Below are 18,110 nucleotides of genomic sequence, written 5' to 3' on the forward strand. Positions count from 1 at the left end.
TGGGAAAAACCATGTGGATTGTTGGGAAAGGAATTCAAAAGATGGAGAAGCACGTATGTAAAGGGCAGCCTCTGCAACTCTACTCTGGATAGAGTGGGTACAAACGATGGTTTGGTTAGAAAACATGACTTCCAATTCCAGTTTATTTCACACTGTCACATTTCCCATGAACACGGCTCAATATGTTTTTATTGTGGAGCTGCAGAGTTGGACAACAGCCGTATAGAAACACTGTGTCCCTAATTGTTTTCAAGATTTTAAGACCTAATCATATGCACTTGGCAAAGTTTCAATAGAAATGCTTTGATTTTCACATTGAGCACTTAATTTATTTCTGCCTGACACGAACTCTGAGGAGCAAGCCAACATGTCTACATATGGACTGGCATCCACGTGGAGAATAAAAGCAAACCACCAACAGACTCTTTATGGCAATATCTGTTTTTAATGAGGTTTAAATGTGGACCATCGGGGGGATCGTCCACCATCAACAACACAAACACACAAGCGCAGCTTGCTTTCATCTCCTGAGGCCGGAGAGCAATTTTGGCTCATTATCAGAGAAGGAGAGAGACTCTTCAAAGTCTGAATGTGGCCGAGAAGCAGGAGAGATGAGAGGGTGAGATACACATGGATTGGAGAAAAGACTGAGGGATAATTAGAGAGAGAGAGAGAGAGACAGACAGAGAGAGAGAAGGGTGACGACCTTACCGATTGCCTTTCACACACAATCTCACATCACGTCACATTTCCACTTACTAAACTTAAACTGAATTTAACTTCAGGAAGATACTAAAGTCCCCACACACTCCAAATACAGCAGTTAAAAAAGTGTAAGGGATACAAACAGTTTAATGTGCGTAATAAATCCACAAGCTTAAACAAGCATTGCACTCATTTTCTATGTGTAACTCACTTCCACTTCTGAGCCAGGAAAAAAAACCAGGCGTGTGAAATCCTCTGTAACTCTAGAAAGTGCCTTCAAAAGCCTGAAACAATCTCGATATTGGCATGATGTTGCCCAGTCTTATGCTCTCTGGGGAAATTAAAAGTTCACAGTATCTTTGCACAATCGACCAACAGATTCTTTATTTCCTAAAAGTGGCTTTTACTTGCCTATGTGTGTTTTTAAAAGCATCACATGCTCAACATACATGAGATATAAACATGATGATACTCTGCTTTACTGCCTTCTTTAACGTTATTTTGTGTTTTTAATGCTATCTTATGCTTTAAACCTATTGTTTGCTGCGTTTCAGTATGGTCTTCTTAATAACTTGTCTATGCCTCTGTGGCCTGGATTCAAACCTTCTTGCTCTGTGCAGCCCGAGTAAAATGACTTGGTTGATAATTTTACGTTATACATAACAAAGATGTTTTTTGGAGTTGTGTTCAGTAATTTACATTCAACTCCATGAATTGTTTCCAAACTCTTTAAAAAACAAAAAAAAAAAAACAGTAAAAGCTGCTTGGACTGAGGCCAACATCGGTTCAACGTCTCAAGCTCCTCTGATTCTCATGACATCACTGGGGAGCAATTCTGCCCAGCAGACCCCCACTCTCAAAAATCTGTCAATGGCTGGGATATTATTTCCCCGAAAAGTGTAAGAAACCAGAAACACACCTACAGGTGCGCGCACACGCACACACACACACACACACACACACACACACACACACACACACACACACACACACACACACACACACACACACACACACACACACACACACACACACACACACACACACACACACACACACACACCACTTAACCCATGTTTACAAAAGCCCTGATCCCAGAAAGCTCTTCCAGCTGCATGCAGAGTGTACCGGTGTGTGTGAGCATGTGAGAGATGTGTCATCATAACCTTTTTAATCAAGGTGTTGACGTCTAAATGACAGAAACTTGGGCCACATCCAGGAATAAAAGGGGGGGGGGGGCATCTCTAACTCATTCCCTTCCTCTTTATCTTCGTCTCCCTTTAGTCACTCTGCTTCTCATCAGATAAAGCAGGTAAAGAAACGCAATGATGACAGAGAAAGAACATGAAACTTGTGCTGTGCTGTACACACACTTCTTACCATTCCTGTTCTGTGTGTGTGAAGAGACACAATTCAAAATGTATTAATGAAAATGTGTGCTTCACAAACCTCCAGTTAAAGTGTGTGATTTACTTCTCACTTGGGTGCCATAAAGACAGAACAGCCGTGGAAACATAAATTGAAAAGGCCACATCCAGAGAGCCTGTCGGCCGATCACACACTCCCAAACACAAAAACACAGCAGAGGAGCGTCACTAAGTGCATTTGCTCGACTATTTTACTGCTCTGCTGCAGTGAAACAGCTGCTACTTTTAAAAAATGCAGCGTTTAGTAAGTTTAGTTACATCCACACTTTCAGTTTTCAATGGCTTGCTTGACCATCACCTGGACACATAGCAGCAGTTCTTTTTTCACACAAACGCTTTCATGACATTTAGACAAAGTGTGTATGGAGGATTTCTACAGTTACATGAACCGTCGTACTGAGAAAACATACCAAATATCACTAGTATTGTGACTGTAGATAATTCATAAGTTGTAGCACTTTAATAAACATATCAAGTGGCCTTAATCTTTTAATCTTAATTGAGTCTCATTTCCTCATGGTTGCATATATGAAATAGACTAATTTCTTTTCACCGCACGTACGCAACATGTAGACCGGCTTTACAGCCAAAGAAGTAATCAAACACGTGCAAGCCAAACTCTAAACTCACAAGACCAAACCAATCTGGTCAAATTACTAAGTTTTGGGTTCATGGAAAACCAAGTACCTTTAAATACCAAAGTGTGCACTGAAGAACTTGTTTTCTCCGCAGACTCTGAGGTTTGTTTTCATTTCCCTAAAGCTAAAAACCCACCTACTTGTTGTTAACACGTAGTCAGATTGAAGTCATAAATGCCAATCGTGTTGAACACTGAGAGTCAGTGGTGACGCACACGGCGCTGATAATTATTCTCAGGGAGGCGAAGGCCTTCAGGAGACAATCAATCCAGAGAGAGCAGAGGTAATTCAGACATGCTTTCTATTCTTTCAGTGCACCAATTATCAAAATCTCCAGCATGCAGCACGTGTCTGAACCTGAGCTCCGTCCGATTCTGTGCTGCGGTTTCTGTGGCGTTGCTGCAACAATTACACTGGATGATGACATGGTTACGAGCGGCGCCTTAGAAGATTAAAATTTCATGTTTTCAGTGCCTTCGGTGTGTTGGGCTGCCAACACAGGCAGTCTGGAAGGGATCCAGGCCGTCAGCCAGAGTGACAGTTCTCAGTTTAATGTGCAATCGGACTTTTGATGAAGTAAACTGAAGGTTCGGTGGCGCCTCCTGGTGGATATTAGTGCCGGACTGTCCGGCTGGTTCGGACTCACCGCCAACAGGGCTGATCTTGTTGGTGATGGCGTATCTGAGGATCCGCTCCTCTTTGACGTACATCACAAACACCCTCTCCATGGTGATCTGCAGCGTCTCCAGCGAGGCGGCGGCGCCGTCGTGCCGACAGTCGCGGTAGGTGATGTTCTGCTTCAGCTGGAAGGAGAAAGACTCGGACCCTCGGTCGGCCGAGACGACCGAATACTCCCTCACGGAGGTGGAGGTGGCAACTACAGGAGGAACAGTGGAGAGTTTTAAAACAGTTTTGTTTGCATTGTGCTGGTGTTTCTTCTGAAAGACTGAAAAAATATGCAATGATGGTGTTTATGGGGCAAGAGAAAGTTGAATGAATGAATGAATGAATGAATGAATGAATACAACATTACTGTACCAGAAGGGTAGTACTGATAAGTCTCCTTGAAAGGATCCATGGTGACTTCAGCTCCGGGCGGCAGGAACGGCACGCTGCCACTGACCACGGTGTCCACGGTGAGGTGGTTGTGCTCATCGAGGCCGCGGCCCGTCTGGGTGATGGACAGGCGCTGGTTGCCGGGGTAAAATAACACCTCTGCTCTGCGAGTGAACTCGGCCCCTAACAACACAGTCAGCTCATCAGCCCCGGCTTTGTATGTGGACCGGTGATGCAACCGTGCAGCAGCACACATATGACAAAGGGACTGTATTTGTTGTAAACACACACACACACTGAAACTCTCACACACTGAAACACACAGAAATCCAGCTGTTTCCCATTAGGGAAGGGAGGTGCAACCCTGATATCACATCACATCCCTGGAGACAATACAGCTGGCTGGGAAACTGAAAACACATGCACACACACACACACACACGCACACACACACAAACACACACACACACACACACACACACACACACACACACACACACACACACACACACACACACACACACACACACACACACACACACACACAGAATGTCCTCACTTTAGAGGACTTCCCTCATTTCTCCACAGAATTTCTAAAACATTTAAAGAATGAAAGAGTGTACCTGTGTTTTTAAATCCTGCTTGGCTGTTGGGCAGCTCCAGAGCGAACAGCCACCCAAACAGCTCTCCTATTGGGGCAACTGGCATCAGGGCCCAGCCCACGGGTTCTGGTACCTGACCGACCAGGACATTTGTCATATTAGGTTCAGTTCAAATATACATATGTTCGCGTAATGGGCGTGTTTTTGGGGCCGCTACCTCGCTGATGGCAGTGTACGCTCTCCCGTCTCCCACAACGATGTAGGCATGAAGATCGATGTTGTTCAGGTCCACTGGGGTCGAGCCCACAGTCACGGTGCCGCTCACCTTGCCGCTGACGCGCTGCGGTGCGCCTGCAGGACAAAGCAACTTCGAGTAAATAATTCACAACTCTTTCTTTATATTCGCACTGCTGATAACAGGTTGTACCACCTCCAGAAATTACTTAATTTTTTTAAATAAAGTGTTTTATATAAACATGTGGTCGTTGAAGGCAACAGCTCTCACCATCAGGTAGACAGTGGCGTCCATTCCCGTAAAACCCAGACCGGCAGTGACAGCAGTAGCCGGTGGCGTAGTCGGAGCAAAATGCATTCTGGGAACACTGTTGCTGGAATCTACAAGAAATAAGATGTGAACGTGAACGGTTCATTTGAACTCCAAAATATTTACACATCAACTTTCTTTAAAACAAGGTTGCACATCTCTTACATCAGTCGTTTCTACACACCTGGCACAGGTTTCCTTATTCTCCGTCGTGTACTGAATCACTGAAAGTAAAAACGAGAGGTTTATTATTACGCTGTATAACACACACACACACACACACACACACACACACACACACACACACACACACACACACACACACACACACACACACACACACACACACACACACACACGCCTCTCCAAGACAACATCACAAAACAGCGGAAGTCGCAGGAGGTTGACAGGCCTCTCCCGTCATCCGTTGGTCCCAGTTGTGTATTATTTCAACGTCTTCACTTTCCCCAAATAAAAACCGCGTTTATTTGGAAATGAGTAATGGAAGTCGACAAGATACAGGAACGTATACACACACACACGCACACACTCGTACAACATATGTCACAAGGCACAACTTGAAAAGGAACCAGCTGCTGCAGGACGGCTTCAAACACACACACACACACACACACACACACACACACACACACACACACACACACACACACACACACACACACACACACACACACACACACACACACACACACACACACACATTTAACCATCTCAAACGGGTGGTGAACCTCAGCCATAAATTTAACTGAACTCTGACCTTAAAATGAAATCTTAACCCTCAAATGGCACGTTAAGTTTGCCTAAAAGTATTTGCAGAAGCTATAAAACACACAACCCCCCCCCCCCCCCCAACTAAAACACACAGAGACTCAAATTTATTTGGGATAAATACAAATGAAGTGTAGAAAAGTGACTAGGAGTGTGTGAACTGAAAGTGATGTTGGCCTTTAAAAACCTTCTCCTCACTTCTCTTTATCTCTTTACTCAGCTCGTCTTCTCTCTGCTTGTATCTCTGAGTGTTGGTCTTTTGTGCTAATGACCGATCTGGGATTGAAGTTCAGCATTCTCTCATCCTACAGGGGCATTACACTCACACAATGTGCAGAATTACATCTGAACACAGGATGTTGGGGGATTTTCACAGGACACAGATGATGATCAGAGCTGTGAGGAAAAGCCTGCATACTAGTATAACAACAACATGTCTTAGTTCTACACTTCAGATCTGGTCGTTTTTCTGCAAGTTCCTGGAGCTTTGGCACTCCGAAAATATACATTTGGTAAAAAAGAAAGGTGGAAAGGCTAAAACAAAGTGAAAGAAGGTTTTCATGATGTTGATTTAAATGTGAGGCTTGACGTTCATGATGGACTGGCGTCGTGTTCAAGGCCGTTCAGCCTGAACTGAAAGAAGCGGGTTTAAAAATAATTTATGAAATTGTGAAGTAAAAAGGCAAGAATGCACTTTTACTTTTGTTACATTAGTGATTTAATAAGATTTAATTTTTCCCCATTAAAAAGTTGGGATTGTTACAGACATTTTGTACAACTACATTTGCAAAGTTATCTTAAAAATGTTTCTCTTTTGGGGCTATTTGCCATGTAAATTAGGTCAGAAAAAATTCCCTTAAAAATCGCCTCAGCAGACCAAAATCTGCTCAGATTTCCACCAACATAAATATCTGTTGCAAACTTTTCTGTTTGTCTCTGAACAAACTAAACACAAACAAACAAAAAAAAAGAGGGAGGAATGACTGGAAAGGCTCTTGTTTCTCTGGAAGCTAACTGATGAAAAATCTTGTTTCATTCATTTTTAGAGTCTTATGTAAGGAGGCGAGTCGACTGAGAACACATTCTTATTTACGGTGAAATCCCGTGGGAGTAGTTTGAGGGGAGGGAGCGCTGAGCACACACACCTGGGAGCTGCGCACAGCACAACGGCTGTATTGTACTGGCAGCTGCTGAGGGCGAGGTACTGTTACCCCTCTACTCTCAGTGGCCGCCCTTTCATCCATTCATAACTTTATATGCATCTATATGTAACAGTATATATATGCATTGTGCAAAGTTGTGTGCGTTCCCGTGTTTGGCTTCGTCTGCAGCAGGATTACGAGATATATACAGTATATATATATATATATAAAAAAAAAAAAAAGAAGTTTGGTGATAATTGTCTTCCACAAAGCGCTGAGTTCGATATCGTGAAGTGAAGAGTGGGATTACGTAAAGACGCAAAGGACTCAGAGACGGATTGAATCCAAGATGCTTCATTTGATCTTCCTGTTGAGGTGAACCTCACAGGAAGGTTTAATGCAGTTTACTCACACCAAAACGCTGACTCGTCATTTATGTTCAGCCAAAAAGAGTCATAAGCATCACCCTCATGACTCCTATTGAACAGAAAAGTAATGTTTTATTGGTTTGTATACACAGAAACCAGTTTTGACGTCATAATGTTGAATTTGAAATTTGGAAAATAGACTTTAAGTGTTGTTTATGCATCTTTTAAAGTAGCCACAGTAACCAAAATATTTGAAAACAGATCGAAATCTCATACTGGCCCTATTTCCTGTCCTCTTGTGCTCGGTTGTCATTACCTCCCGTGTCGAAATCCACATCGTCCTCGTCCACGCTGATCAGGTGACCACCCGGTGAGAGAGGCGCCACATCCCTACGAGGGGGGTACACGTCCGCGGTGTCCAGAGGAGGCTGCAGGGAGACACAGTTGTCGCCGAGAGGCAATCTAAGTGCTCTTTTAACTCTCTCCAGATGCTCCAAGCCCCAGTGTATTTTTTTACATGTTGTATCCAGCATGTAAGAGGTCAAGATCGCAGCTCGGCCGAGCATTTTCAATGGGACAACACCACGCTGGATTCAAAACATCCTTCAGCCAGAACCACAGAATTTACATAAAGAGGCTAAAGTTTCAAATGATTATTCTAACAAAATGCTGACTGAGCTTTCAGCTTAAAATTCCTTTTGTTTCACCTTCTTGCCAAGAAGTGATGTCTGGGGAATATGAGCAGATGCAAAAACGTCTCAGAGGTTGCGCATAATTGTGGTGTAGCTGTTGTAATTTTGAAGAAAACAAAAGTGATGGCCAGTGTTACCTGTGGTTGCTGCTCCTGGGGGGGTTGAGCGCCGCCCTCTGGGACTCTCTGCGGTGGACCTGGAGGAGCCAACTGCCTCCCCGACGGCTCTGAGTTGTATCTGGGTTCAGATGTCTGCGGTGCATCTTTGCTGCCGGGATGAGCAGAGTCCTCCGCGGGGGACAAGGAGAGGTCAGGACTGTCAGGCTGAGGCTGAGCCGGGGCCGGCTGGAATTCAGGGTCCCCGCCCGTTAGGGGATAATCATCCTCATCATCTTCTTCCTCCGGGGCATTGGGGTCAAACGTGTAGTCTGGATACTCCTCGAGCTCAGCGTACTCAGGGGTGGTGGAGTCCTGCAAGACGAGCACAGGGGGTGAAAATCACATTTAGTTTAGTACAAAATATCGTCAAATTGCAAATAGGAAACAAGTTACCTGTGAGAGGAATTGTCCTCCGGGTGGAGGGGTGGCGAGGAGCCCGCCAACTGATGCAGGAACTATGTTGTCAAAAGAGTAACGGTTGCCTGTGTGAAAAAGCCAAACGCCGGGAATTCCTGTGTTACCAACCCTGGAGAAGAAGACAGCAGTCAGACGTATACAGAAGTAGGAAATATGACAGGTTTTTGTTGCCTGAATGGAGAACCTGCTAACTGCTTCTTGAAAGGAGAGTTTTTACTCACTGGTAGAGGTTTTTAACACTTTGTTCATCACTGGTTACGCTATAGTGAGGCCCTTCAGTCCGTGAGAAGATTAAGTACGTAATTTCTCCTCTGCTGAAGCCGACTCTTGCAGGAAGCTGGATCTCAACGTTGTAGGATTCCTGGAATACGACCCAAAAAATTTAAGACTTTGGCTATAACAGTGACTTTAAAAGTGAATTGTGTACATTTCTGGCCGCTGCAATATAAATTAAAATATCTAAATAATATTACCTTTGGGCGTGTCCCAAAGAAGTTCAGCCCTCCTTCAGGGTAAAGGAAGATCACATACGAGTCTGTCTCATCGTAGGCGATCACCGCCTGAAATGTGTTGACCTGAAGAGACCGATGCAAACGTCAGTGAGGAAGAGATGCACATGCAGCTTCGGGCCTTCAAAGGTTCATAGAAAACCTTCTCAGGTGCATTTGATCACTTCAGTATCACTTATTTGAACAAATGTCAGAGGGATGAGGTCAGCTTGGCTCAAACACTCTTAAATTGTCCCAACCATGGAAACTTCACACCTCTCCTCCTGCCCGGCCCTCCTCCCCCTTCCTCTCTGAGGACCCCCCCCCCACCCTCCCGTTTCTTGATCTCCTTCTCCCAAACATCTATTTCACCGCAAATTAGGACAAATTAAACAAATTGACTCCGCATGGACACCGATGAACGTGGGGAACATTTGCTCGCACAACTCCGACTGGAGGAGCTCGTCTCCTACGTTGGTGAGGGGGGTGGAGGGTGGAGGGTGGAGGGTGGAGGGTGGAGGGCACCCGGCCCTCTCTGCCTCCCCCATAAAGCCACAGTTGAAAAAACAAGAGATTTTGGTGAATGAAGGGGAAGACTGTGTTGTTTCCCTTTGGGACACAATCTGATTATCTGTCCACACACACACACACACACACACACACACACACACACACACACACACACACACACACACACACACACACACACACACACACACACACACACACACACACACACACACACACGTCGTACTCTCCACCCCCAATCCAGATGTGGATCTACACAGCTGTCTTCCTGTGCGTCTGAACATCTTTCATGACAAACATGCAAACCAGACATCATTACAACACGAGCCACAGGGTGCAAACACAGATGTCCCCTCCACCTATATCCAGCCCATGTGAACACATGTGTGTGTGTTCCTAATTGTTTACATCAACATCTTTAAACTATCTCGTTGTTTGTGGGCGAGGAGGACTCGGGAGCCCCTGGGCTCGGGGTAATTAGTGAGGAGGGGGTCTTTTATTTTCTTCTATCTTGAAGGAAGGAGGAGGAGAACAAACTGGAGCTACGAGAGGAGATCAACTTTGTCTTTTGTTCCTTATGCTCTGCTGGAGAAGAGGAAAAAAAGGGAACATGGGGAAAGAGAAAGATATGAAGATGAAAGGATGCGGGAGGGTGTCGGTCTGGAGAGATATGGGCTGACGGAGAAAATGACGTCCAAACAGTTCTGAAATATTCTTACTTTGCTTTCTGTGCAGAGCAAACAAACAAGATATAAGGTGGGAATGGGCGACCTCTTGACAGTCACTCGGCTCTCAACATATCACCCATATGATGATCACTCCGTCCCCCCCCCCTCTATCTGTGTGGTCATCAGTCGTTTGCCTCGCCGTGTGTAAAGTCGTCCTGCTGCTCTTTACTGACTCACAGCTGGACGACAACAAATTGCAGCCAACGCACATCAAAGACTTTCAGGCAGCGAAGTTCACTCACAGCACTCCCCACAGGCCCTCCATCACACCTCTTTTTTCTCTCTTTTTTTCCTAAGCGGCCTCCTCGCAGTTTTTCACACTGGCTAACTTTAATTGTCTCTGGGGGCAACAAATGTTTGCTTTTGGGGGTCAATCTGAAGAGGTGGCAACGTCACTCGTCTGCGAGGTTTGTCTGCAGCACAGCGGGGGTTAAAGTCTGGAAATACCAAACGGCATCAGGGAGAAGACTGGGAGTTCGTTTGGATCACTGAGTTTCTAATTCTGGGTCTACACATTCCTAGGTGCAAGCACACATTGGCACTTTGTTCTAGTTTAATGATGATGATAGGTCACGTTTTTCAAATGATTGTCGAAAGTTTTTGTTGATCAAGTGTGTAAATGGTTTCTGTTGATTGAAAGCAACAAAAAAACAATAAAGTGTAATTACACGGATCACTATTTCATGTTGGTCAACAAAAAGCTTCTCTTTCTTTCGGGTTCTCCCTTCCATGTTGGATTTGGCACAGTGGCGACTGGTGGGCAGTGGGATTCAAACCAGCTCAAGACTTCTGACCTTTCTGAATTTTATCATCAAAATATATTGTGTGTATTTATGGATGTATATCTATCAATGGCAGCTGACCTGCTCCTGTTTGGAACTTTTCACTGATGGACTCCAGCACCCAGCAGGGTGTACGATCAGTAACTCCTCCCAGAACATAAAGTACAGACTGGTAAATTGTTCCTGCTCCAGATGGGAAGGTTTTTTGGATTAAGTGGAAAATCGTCGACCACCTGGAGCATGATGTTGATTTCTAAAATCTCTGAGCAGGAGATCTTTCTCTCTGGTGCACCCTCCCACGTCACCCACGCTTCCTGCTGCCGCATGCTTACCATCCTACCGGATCTTTTTTATGTTCACCACCTTCACACCAGCCTGCACTTCCTCCAGTCGTTTCCCCGGAGCACCCCCAGTTTGCTGTGGACTCACACTGTAGCCTGTGATTTGTAAATACGTTACACTCGAGACAAACACTGGCCCACTCACACCAACGTACAAAAGCAAAAGCCTACAAAATGAAAACAACGTGCCGTGTCTCATTATCATGATTTTCTTTGACCTGCGCAAATTGAGTTTTTGACAAACACAGATCAGGCAAAGTTTTCTGCCTTCTTTTGTCAAAAGTGGTTCTCTCCATGAGTCTGGATGGGTGAAGGCTTGATGGTGGGATGAGTCCGGTCCATCCCGGTCAATCTCTTAGCTCCTCCATATCCTAGGTCAATAGGTCATTATTGTGTCCTTCAAGTCTCAACCAATCAATACAAACGTTGTATCATCGCTATTGTCTGTCTGGAGCATGTGCAGTGGTCTCTGCTCAAAATGATTACTTTGACTATGAACAATGGTTCCATGTGGTCTTCCTCAGTCACTTATGAAGAGCTTATGTGAAAGATGCAGGTTATGATTGGTGTAGTTTTATATATAATGTAATATATAACATAGCAGAGCTATATAATCATCTGCATGTAGCTTTAAGATGTTGTAAGCGATGTCATGTGACATGTAAGTGATTCACATTTTGTAGTTTAGTGTGTTTTGCCTCTCCTTAATCTCCAAGCTTCGGCCTCATGTGTGTTTTCAAGAAGTGACTCAACACATTACAACTGCCGTGCTGAATCATGTCACAACTATCCAGAGCTGGAAGCTGAGTCTCTCGAGGAAAAGAATCCGGTATGGACGCTCCACACTTGTTTATTGATTGAATGTGTGTTCAGCAAACAGCCCGAGCTGAGTGAGACAGACGGCAGCTGCAGTCCAGTTGCCAGTCTCAGCAGAGCGCCACGAACAGGAACTGCCTCCAGCGTGGGAACTGGCACATACACACACACACACACACACACACACACACACACACACACACACACACACACACACACACACACACACACACACACACACACACACACACACACACACACACACACACACACACACACACACACACACACACACACACACACACGGTTGAGGCTTGTGGCCAGGAGCAGTCCAGTCACTGCTCCACTGTTGTCTTATGAAAATCCCTTCTGCTGCTTTTTGGGGACTTTTCTGTTATAACTTCAGCTGCACTCCAAAGGATCTCTCGCTCATCTAAAGCCAGAGGAAATTGTACAACTTCAAAAACCTTTTTGATCAAGCCCTGTGCACATGGAGGGTAAAACCAAAGCTTCTTTTCTTAGATCCTCAGTGGTTTGTGAACATGAGCGTCTTTCACCACAGTTCCAAACCAAACGACGGTGACGACGTGCTTGTAATTACTTATGGTCCTGATCCTTTTTGAGTCATCGTGCTCAACGTTTACAGAGTAGCGATAGTCAGGACATTTCCTTGGTCGAACACAATCTGTGTCCTCGCTCCGGGACAGAATAACATGTTATGAAAGTTGGAGTTCAGTCAGTCTGAGCTTTGGATGCTGCCTGTGTCACTGCAAGGAGCCTCCCAGAAACAACAAATAACACTGGTGGTAACAACCCTTCCTATTGTGCTGCAGAGAGAAGAAAGCCAGAAACATGAGCTTTGAGTGAATTTCATCCTCGGACCAGAGAAAGTTAAGAGTCAGAAACACTGTTGAACTTCTATCAGAGAATGGTGGACTCTCCATGTCCCAGAGGGTCTTCTTACTTCAGTACAGCTGATTGTAATGAGTTTTTTTATCCAGTTCATCTATTAAAATCAGGTTTATTAGTGTAGTGAGACATTAAAAACATGAAGGAACCTCCTGGATGAGAACATGCAGACCCACAGCCCCTCCAGGACCAGGAGAGCCACCGATCCATTCAAGTCATCCTGCACAGCTCAATGTCTTCAGTTTGCTTTTTGCATTTTAAATCCTAGTTGTGCAATATTTCACTTTTTAGCTCAGCTTTTATCTTCTTGAGGATATTTGGTTTTTAACTCATGAAATGTTAAAAATGAAGCACCGTGCTCGACATGACCACGGCTGCCTAAGAAAACGTTCCCTGACCTATTCCTCCAGCTTGTATCTGAACATGTATGAAAGTGTATGTTAACATATTGTACTGTTACCTGACGTAACATGCCGTAATGGGTTCTATTCAGTTCCATCTTATTGTATTGTACCGCATCATATTGTGTGGATATGCATAGCCATATTATATTATATTGAATAGCATACAATTGCTATGTATCATAGTGTATCACACTGTATTGTATTAGTAAATTGGTTTTAATTAAATTGTGCATTTGCACTGCTTTGGCAGTCTCAACACACTTTACACTGTACTTTAAAGTACTGTATAAGTAAACATGTATTCAAACTCGATGAGTATCAATATAATAATATACTATGATGCATAATGTCTAAAAACTAAATAAATACAATGCATAACAGAATGATAACAGACAGTGACTAAAGTAAACACCATCAACACAATGGGAACCAGACTGGTTTCTAGAAAAATGGGCTCCATGGTGGCTGATATAATCGCTCTTCTTATTTCTTCTTCTCGTCCATGTCCGACACCTCCACCCCCCCACAAATTTCCGCAGCTTACCCCCTCACCCAGAACAACACACACACACACACACACACACACACACACACACACACACACACACACACACACACACACACACACACACACACACACACACACACACACACACACACCTAGGGCTAATGAGCTCTCACACACATACCACTCCACCACACCCAGCACCTCTGGCCTAATCTCTTCAAAAGAAGATGCTATCAGCACCAAGAGACCCGCTGAAGGGAATCCAAGCAAAAACCTGGAGCGCCGGGATCCGACGAGCCTGGAAGACCCTGGAAGACCCTTCAAATGACCACGAGAGTCCTCCATGAGCTCCTTGAGATGTGGCCCCCAGCCTTCGATTAACACTTTGTTAACTTAGAGATTTAAAGACAAAAGTTTAGCTTTTGATCAGACAAGAAAGAGGAAATAAAAGAAAGCAGACTTTGAGGGGAAAGAACAAACTCAGAAAGGAGAGAGTGAGAAGGATCCCGTGGTTTTGCTCTCCCTGGAATCAGCCACTGCCTTCATCCGTCCATCCCACACGCTACAAACCAGGAAGAACAAAGCTCCGCTTGTTTGATTGATAAGTTGAGGACGGCCGGCTTCGCTTCGACCCTCCGCCAAGGTTTCACTCAAATGAAGCTTTGAATGCTTCTCGATGCAACTCCTTCTTACAGATCGTGTATCGTTGGACTTATAGCAAGTTTTATTGGTATGAAAAACACTAAATAAACAATTTATCGAGCTATAGATGTGTGTTAATTTAACATTTGTTTGTGTTGTCATCTAAACAATAAATCAAGGAAACATGGTAAATACTTGCTGGAGGCTTTCACACTATAGTCGTTTCAATCTTCATTATTATTGTGAATTTATTGTTGGGAGAAGTTTTCTTTTTGTTGTATTTATTATATCAGCAGTGACTAGCTATTCAATCATAAATGGAATAAACTTTGTACATCATATTTAGTTTTGTTAATAACACACTGTATTATAGAGCAGCAGTATTCATTGATGTCCAGGCTGAAACTCTCGGAGAAATTGAGATTTTAATCAGTTTGATGCTTGTAATGGAGTATCTTTAGACTAACGTTGAAGATCTGAAGTGAAGAAACGTAGTTCAACAACACCTCAGGCTTAAAATTCCAATCTATGGCTAATTGTATGGGTTAAATTTCGTATGTGTAAAATATCATCAATAGGATAAATGAGCTTGATAATGTCTCTCATAAGGACAATGTTTCTGCTGAGTAAGTGATTTTATATTCACCTATTCAATTCCAAATAAAAATTATTTGGAAACTTTGTTTTACATGCTAAAGAATAAAAGTCAGGATGTGTCAACATCAGGAACCTATAAATCTCTGCTCACCTCGTCTCTTCATATAACAGCTTTCTTCTAAGATGTCTTTTAAAGTTTGACCAGGGACATTTCTCAAACAACTGGAGCTTTATTCCACTTCAAGACAAGAGGTTGTTTTGCCTTCGACCTTTCTTCATCATCAAACTCTGACAGACAGAAACAGCAAAACCTTTCGTGGCACCAACTTTTTTCCAAAAGTAAACAAACAAGCTGAAAAATGTATATCCCACGGCTAGCAGAGCCACGGCATCACACATCCTGTTTGTATGTCTGGACGCCCCCCCGACACGGTGGGAACTCGTCCCGAAGCCCCTCAAAGAGCAGAAGTACAGAGATGGAAAAGAGGAGGGTGAACTCTGACAAGCAGGGAGTGGTGAGGAAGAGTTCAGGCACGTCTACCTCGAGGAGCGGGATAACGAGGAGGGCACTTTGATGACCCCGAAAGATGACCTCTGACCTTTTGAAGAGGTTAAGAGGCAGATTAAAAGGGGAAGGGGGATTACAAATAGACCCCCCACCTCAGGCTGAATACAGGAATTTGAAGTTACCTTACCTTGTTTGAAAGCGTGGCCGTCCGAGTGGGCTCTTCGTACGAAGCAACGTTCTCCCACGTCGCAACGACGGCGTGTGTGGGCGTGAACTTAGCATCTGGGAACCCCCGGTGGACTTCCTGTGTGAGCCGGTGATTGAATGAATGAATGAGAAAAGCCAGGAGGAAAGAGAGGAGGGCAATGGACTGAACTGATGAATGAATGACTGAACAAAAAAGACGGGATCCAAAAGTGAAGTGAACCGGGGTTTTTTTTTTTTTTTTTGTGTGTTTTTTATGTATTTGCATCAGTTTCCATTGGTGGACGTACCTGAGCCACTCTGTTCAGCACGCTGGGTGTTTCAGTCACCCGGTAATATATCTGCCCTCGCCCTCCGCTGGTGTCGATGTCGGCGAGGAACGGGGCGACCGCGGGGAAATCCGTGGGGAATCCGTCGTCCACGTACTGCTTCTCCATGGGAAGGTCCTGGGCGGATATGATGCCATTGGTGGCCACCTGAATGGAGAGCCGGGGGAGAAGACTTACCTGGATGCAACACGACGGACACAACGAGCTTCATACTGACCAACCAAGGTGAAGAGCCACATTTCAGAGGGCATAAATCATTCATTGGTTTGATAGGATTATCTCAACTTATCATGTATTACACTTCTAAATGTGGATGCATGCATGTGCACTTCAGGTGTGATAAAATCTTTTTACTATATAACTAATGAGTAAAATATACAGTATAATGGTTCTGCTGTGACATAGAAATGTTCCTGGTGTGGGATCATGTTATTAGATTTTATCAGAGTAATATAAAAAATATATATAAAACAGCAACAGTGATCAGAACCTAAAAAAAGGCCTCACATGTGTGCATGAATATTGCACGTCTCTTTTATCATTCATCAATAAAGTTTTAATACATTTTAAATATATTTATAATCATGCATCTCAACTGACGTGTTTCATTGAAGTCATTTATCTGAATTGGTCAAAGTTACTTTCTGGTACTATTACTACAGAATGTGCTGCAGTTACTTGTATTTAGGGATACTGCTACATTGACACTGACAGACATCAGTCTGCACAAGTAATACAAGTACTCCTACTACTCTGGGTACATTACATCAGTAACATTTTTGGATGTATCTTTTAGATGAAATGGAGTATTCTCATATATTCAAGCTACTTGTTCAGCAATGGCCTCCAGCTGTTTTCTTGTTATTAATTCCTGCTGGCATCTCCTGAGTCTGTGAAATTAGATCTTGCTAGAAATGTTTACATGCATGCATTAGGGGGGGGTGATTTATATGTGAGTATGAAGCCTGATGGAATCTTGTGTAAATACAACAAGAATAAATTGTGGCTCCTTCTCGCTACAACCAACAGATGATAATGAACCGAATGGCCCCTCTCGCTGGTCACTTCCCTGCCTTTGCCCATCCAAACATGCCCATGCACTGCAGGTTTTCTGCCACTGCAAACATCATCTGAAATGTCAAATGCAAACTTGAAACTGCTTCAGGACTGCAGTGCCAGAGAGCAATACCACAGTGGGAATGAATGAACAGCAGTGCAGTGATACTCACATAAAGCTGGGAGAAGAGGGAGTCGTAGAAGTAGAGGGGTCTGGGCAGGGACAGCACTCTGGAGGTTTCATCGTCGCCCTCAGCCAGAATTAAATCTCCACTTAATGTGCCATAAGGAAACAGGTCAGCCCTCTGGATGGCGGCGACCAGACGCAGGCCGCAGCTCCAGCACAGCAGGCACACAGCCAGTAGTGTCCCTCTCTCCATCGTAGAGAGCCGAGGACGGGATCTGGGCAGAAGAAGGGAGAGAGGTGCAGCTGGACTCAGAGAGGAGAGCTGAAAGAAGAACTCACTCACTCCTCCTCCTCACCATCTGAGCCCTCTCTTTCTCTGCAGGGATGGTGGGAGGAGTCCAGACCGGCTCTGATTGGTCTGAAGGTCACTGAGTGACATGCAGGACCGGGTGCCGCTGGAGGTAACATCTGTCTCATATTAGCCGGAAGACAAATAGAACATTTTTAATCCGGATGTAACTTTATCTGTTTCCCAACACTCACAGGGAAACACAATCACCAACACACACACACAGTCACACACACAGTCACACACACAGTCACAC

General features: G+C 44.3%; 1 protein-coding gene across 1 annotated transcript in view; it reads right to left on the reverse strand.

Moving 5' to 3' along the window:
* Nucleotides 1-17,845, reverse strand: part of nid2a (nidogen 2a (osteonidogen)) — a 34,953-nt gene extending 17,108 nt beyond the window's left edge. Inside the window, exons 1-14 of the mRNA XM_080492845.1 lie at nucleotides 17,552-17,845; nucleotides 16,284-16,469; nucleotides 15,977-16,093; nucleotides 9,012-9,113; nucleotides 8,760-8,899; nucleotides 8,515-8,647; nucleotides 8,101-8,433; nucleotides 7,588-7,699; nucleotides 5,157-5,196; nucleotides 4,934-5,043; nucleotides 4,646-4,779; nucleotides 4,450-4,561; nucleotides 3,809-4,009; nucleotides 3,417-3,647 (exon numbers count right to left, since the gene is read on the reverse strand). Coding sequence (XP_080348971.1) covers nucleotides 3,417-3,647; nucleotides 3,809-4,009; nucleotides 4,450-4,561; nucleotides 4,646-4,779; nucleotides 4,934-5,043; nucleotides 5,157-5,196; nucleotides 7,588-7,699; nucleotides 8,101-8,433; nucleotides 8,515-8,647; nucleotides 8,760-8,899; nucleotides 9,012-9,113; nucleotides 15,977-16,093; nucleotides 16,284-16,469; nucleotides 17,552-17,758 — 2,158 coding nt within the window. The 5' untranslated portion in view covers nucleotides 17,759-17,845. The remainder of the gene's footprint in view (nucleotides 1-3,416; nucleotides 3,648-3,808; nucleotides 4,010-4,449; nucleotides 4,562-4,645; nucleotides 4,780-4,933; nucleotides 5,044-5,156; nucleotides 5,197-7,587; nucleotides 7,700-8,100; nucleotides 8,434-8,514; nucleotides 8,648-8,759; nucleotides 8,900-9,011; nucleotides 9,114-15,976; nucleotides 16,094-16,283; nucleotides 16,470-17,551) is intronic.
* Nucleotides 17,846-18,110: the final 265 nt, after the last annotated feature.

Source organism: Lipophrys pholis (genome assembly GCF_963383615.2).
Source record: "Lipophrys pholis genome assembly, chromosome: 23".
NCBI lineage: Eukaryota > Metazoa > Chordata > Actinopteri > Blenniiformes > Blenniidae > Lipophrys > Lipophrys pholis.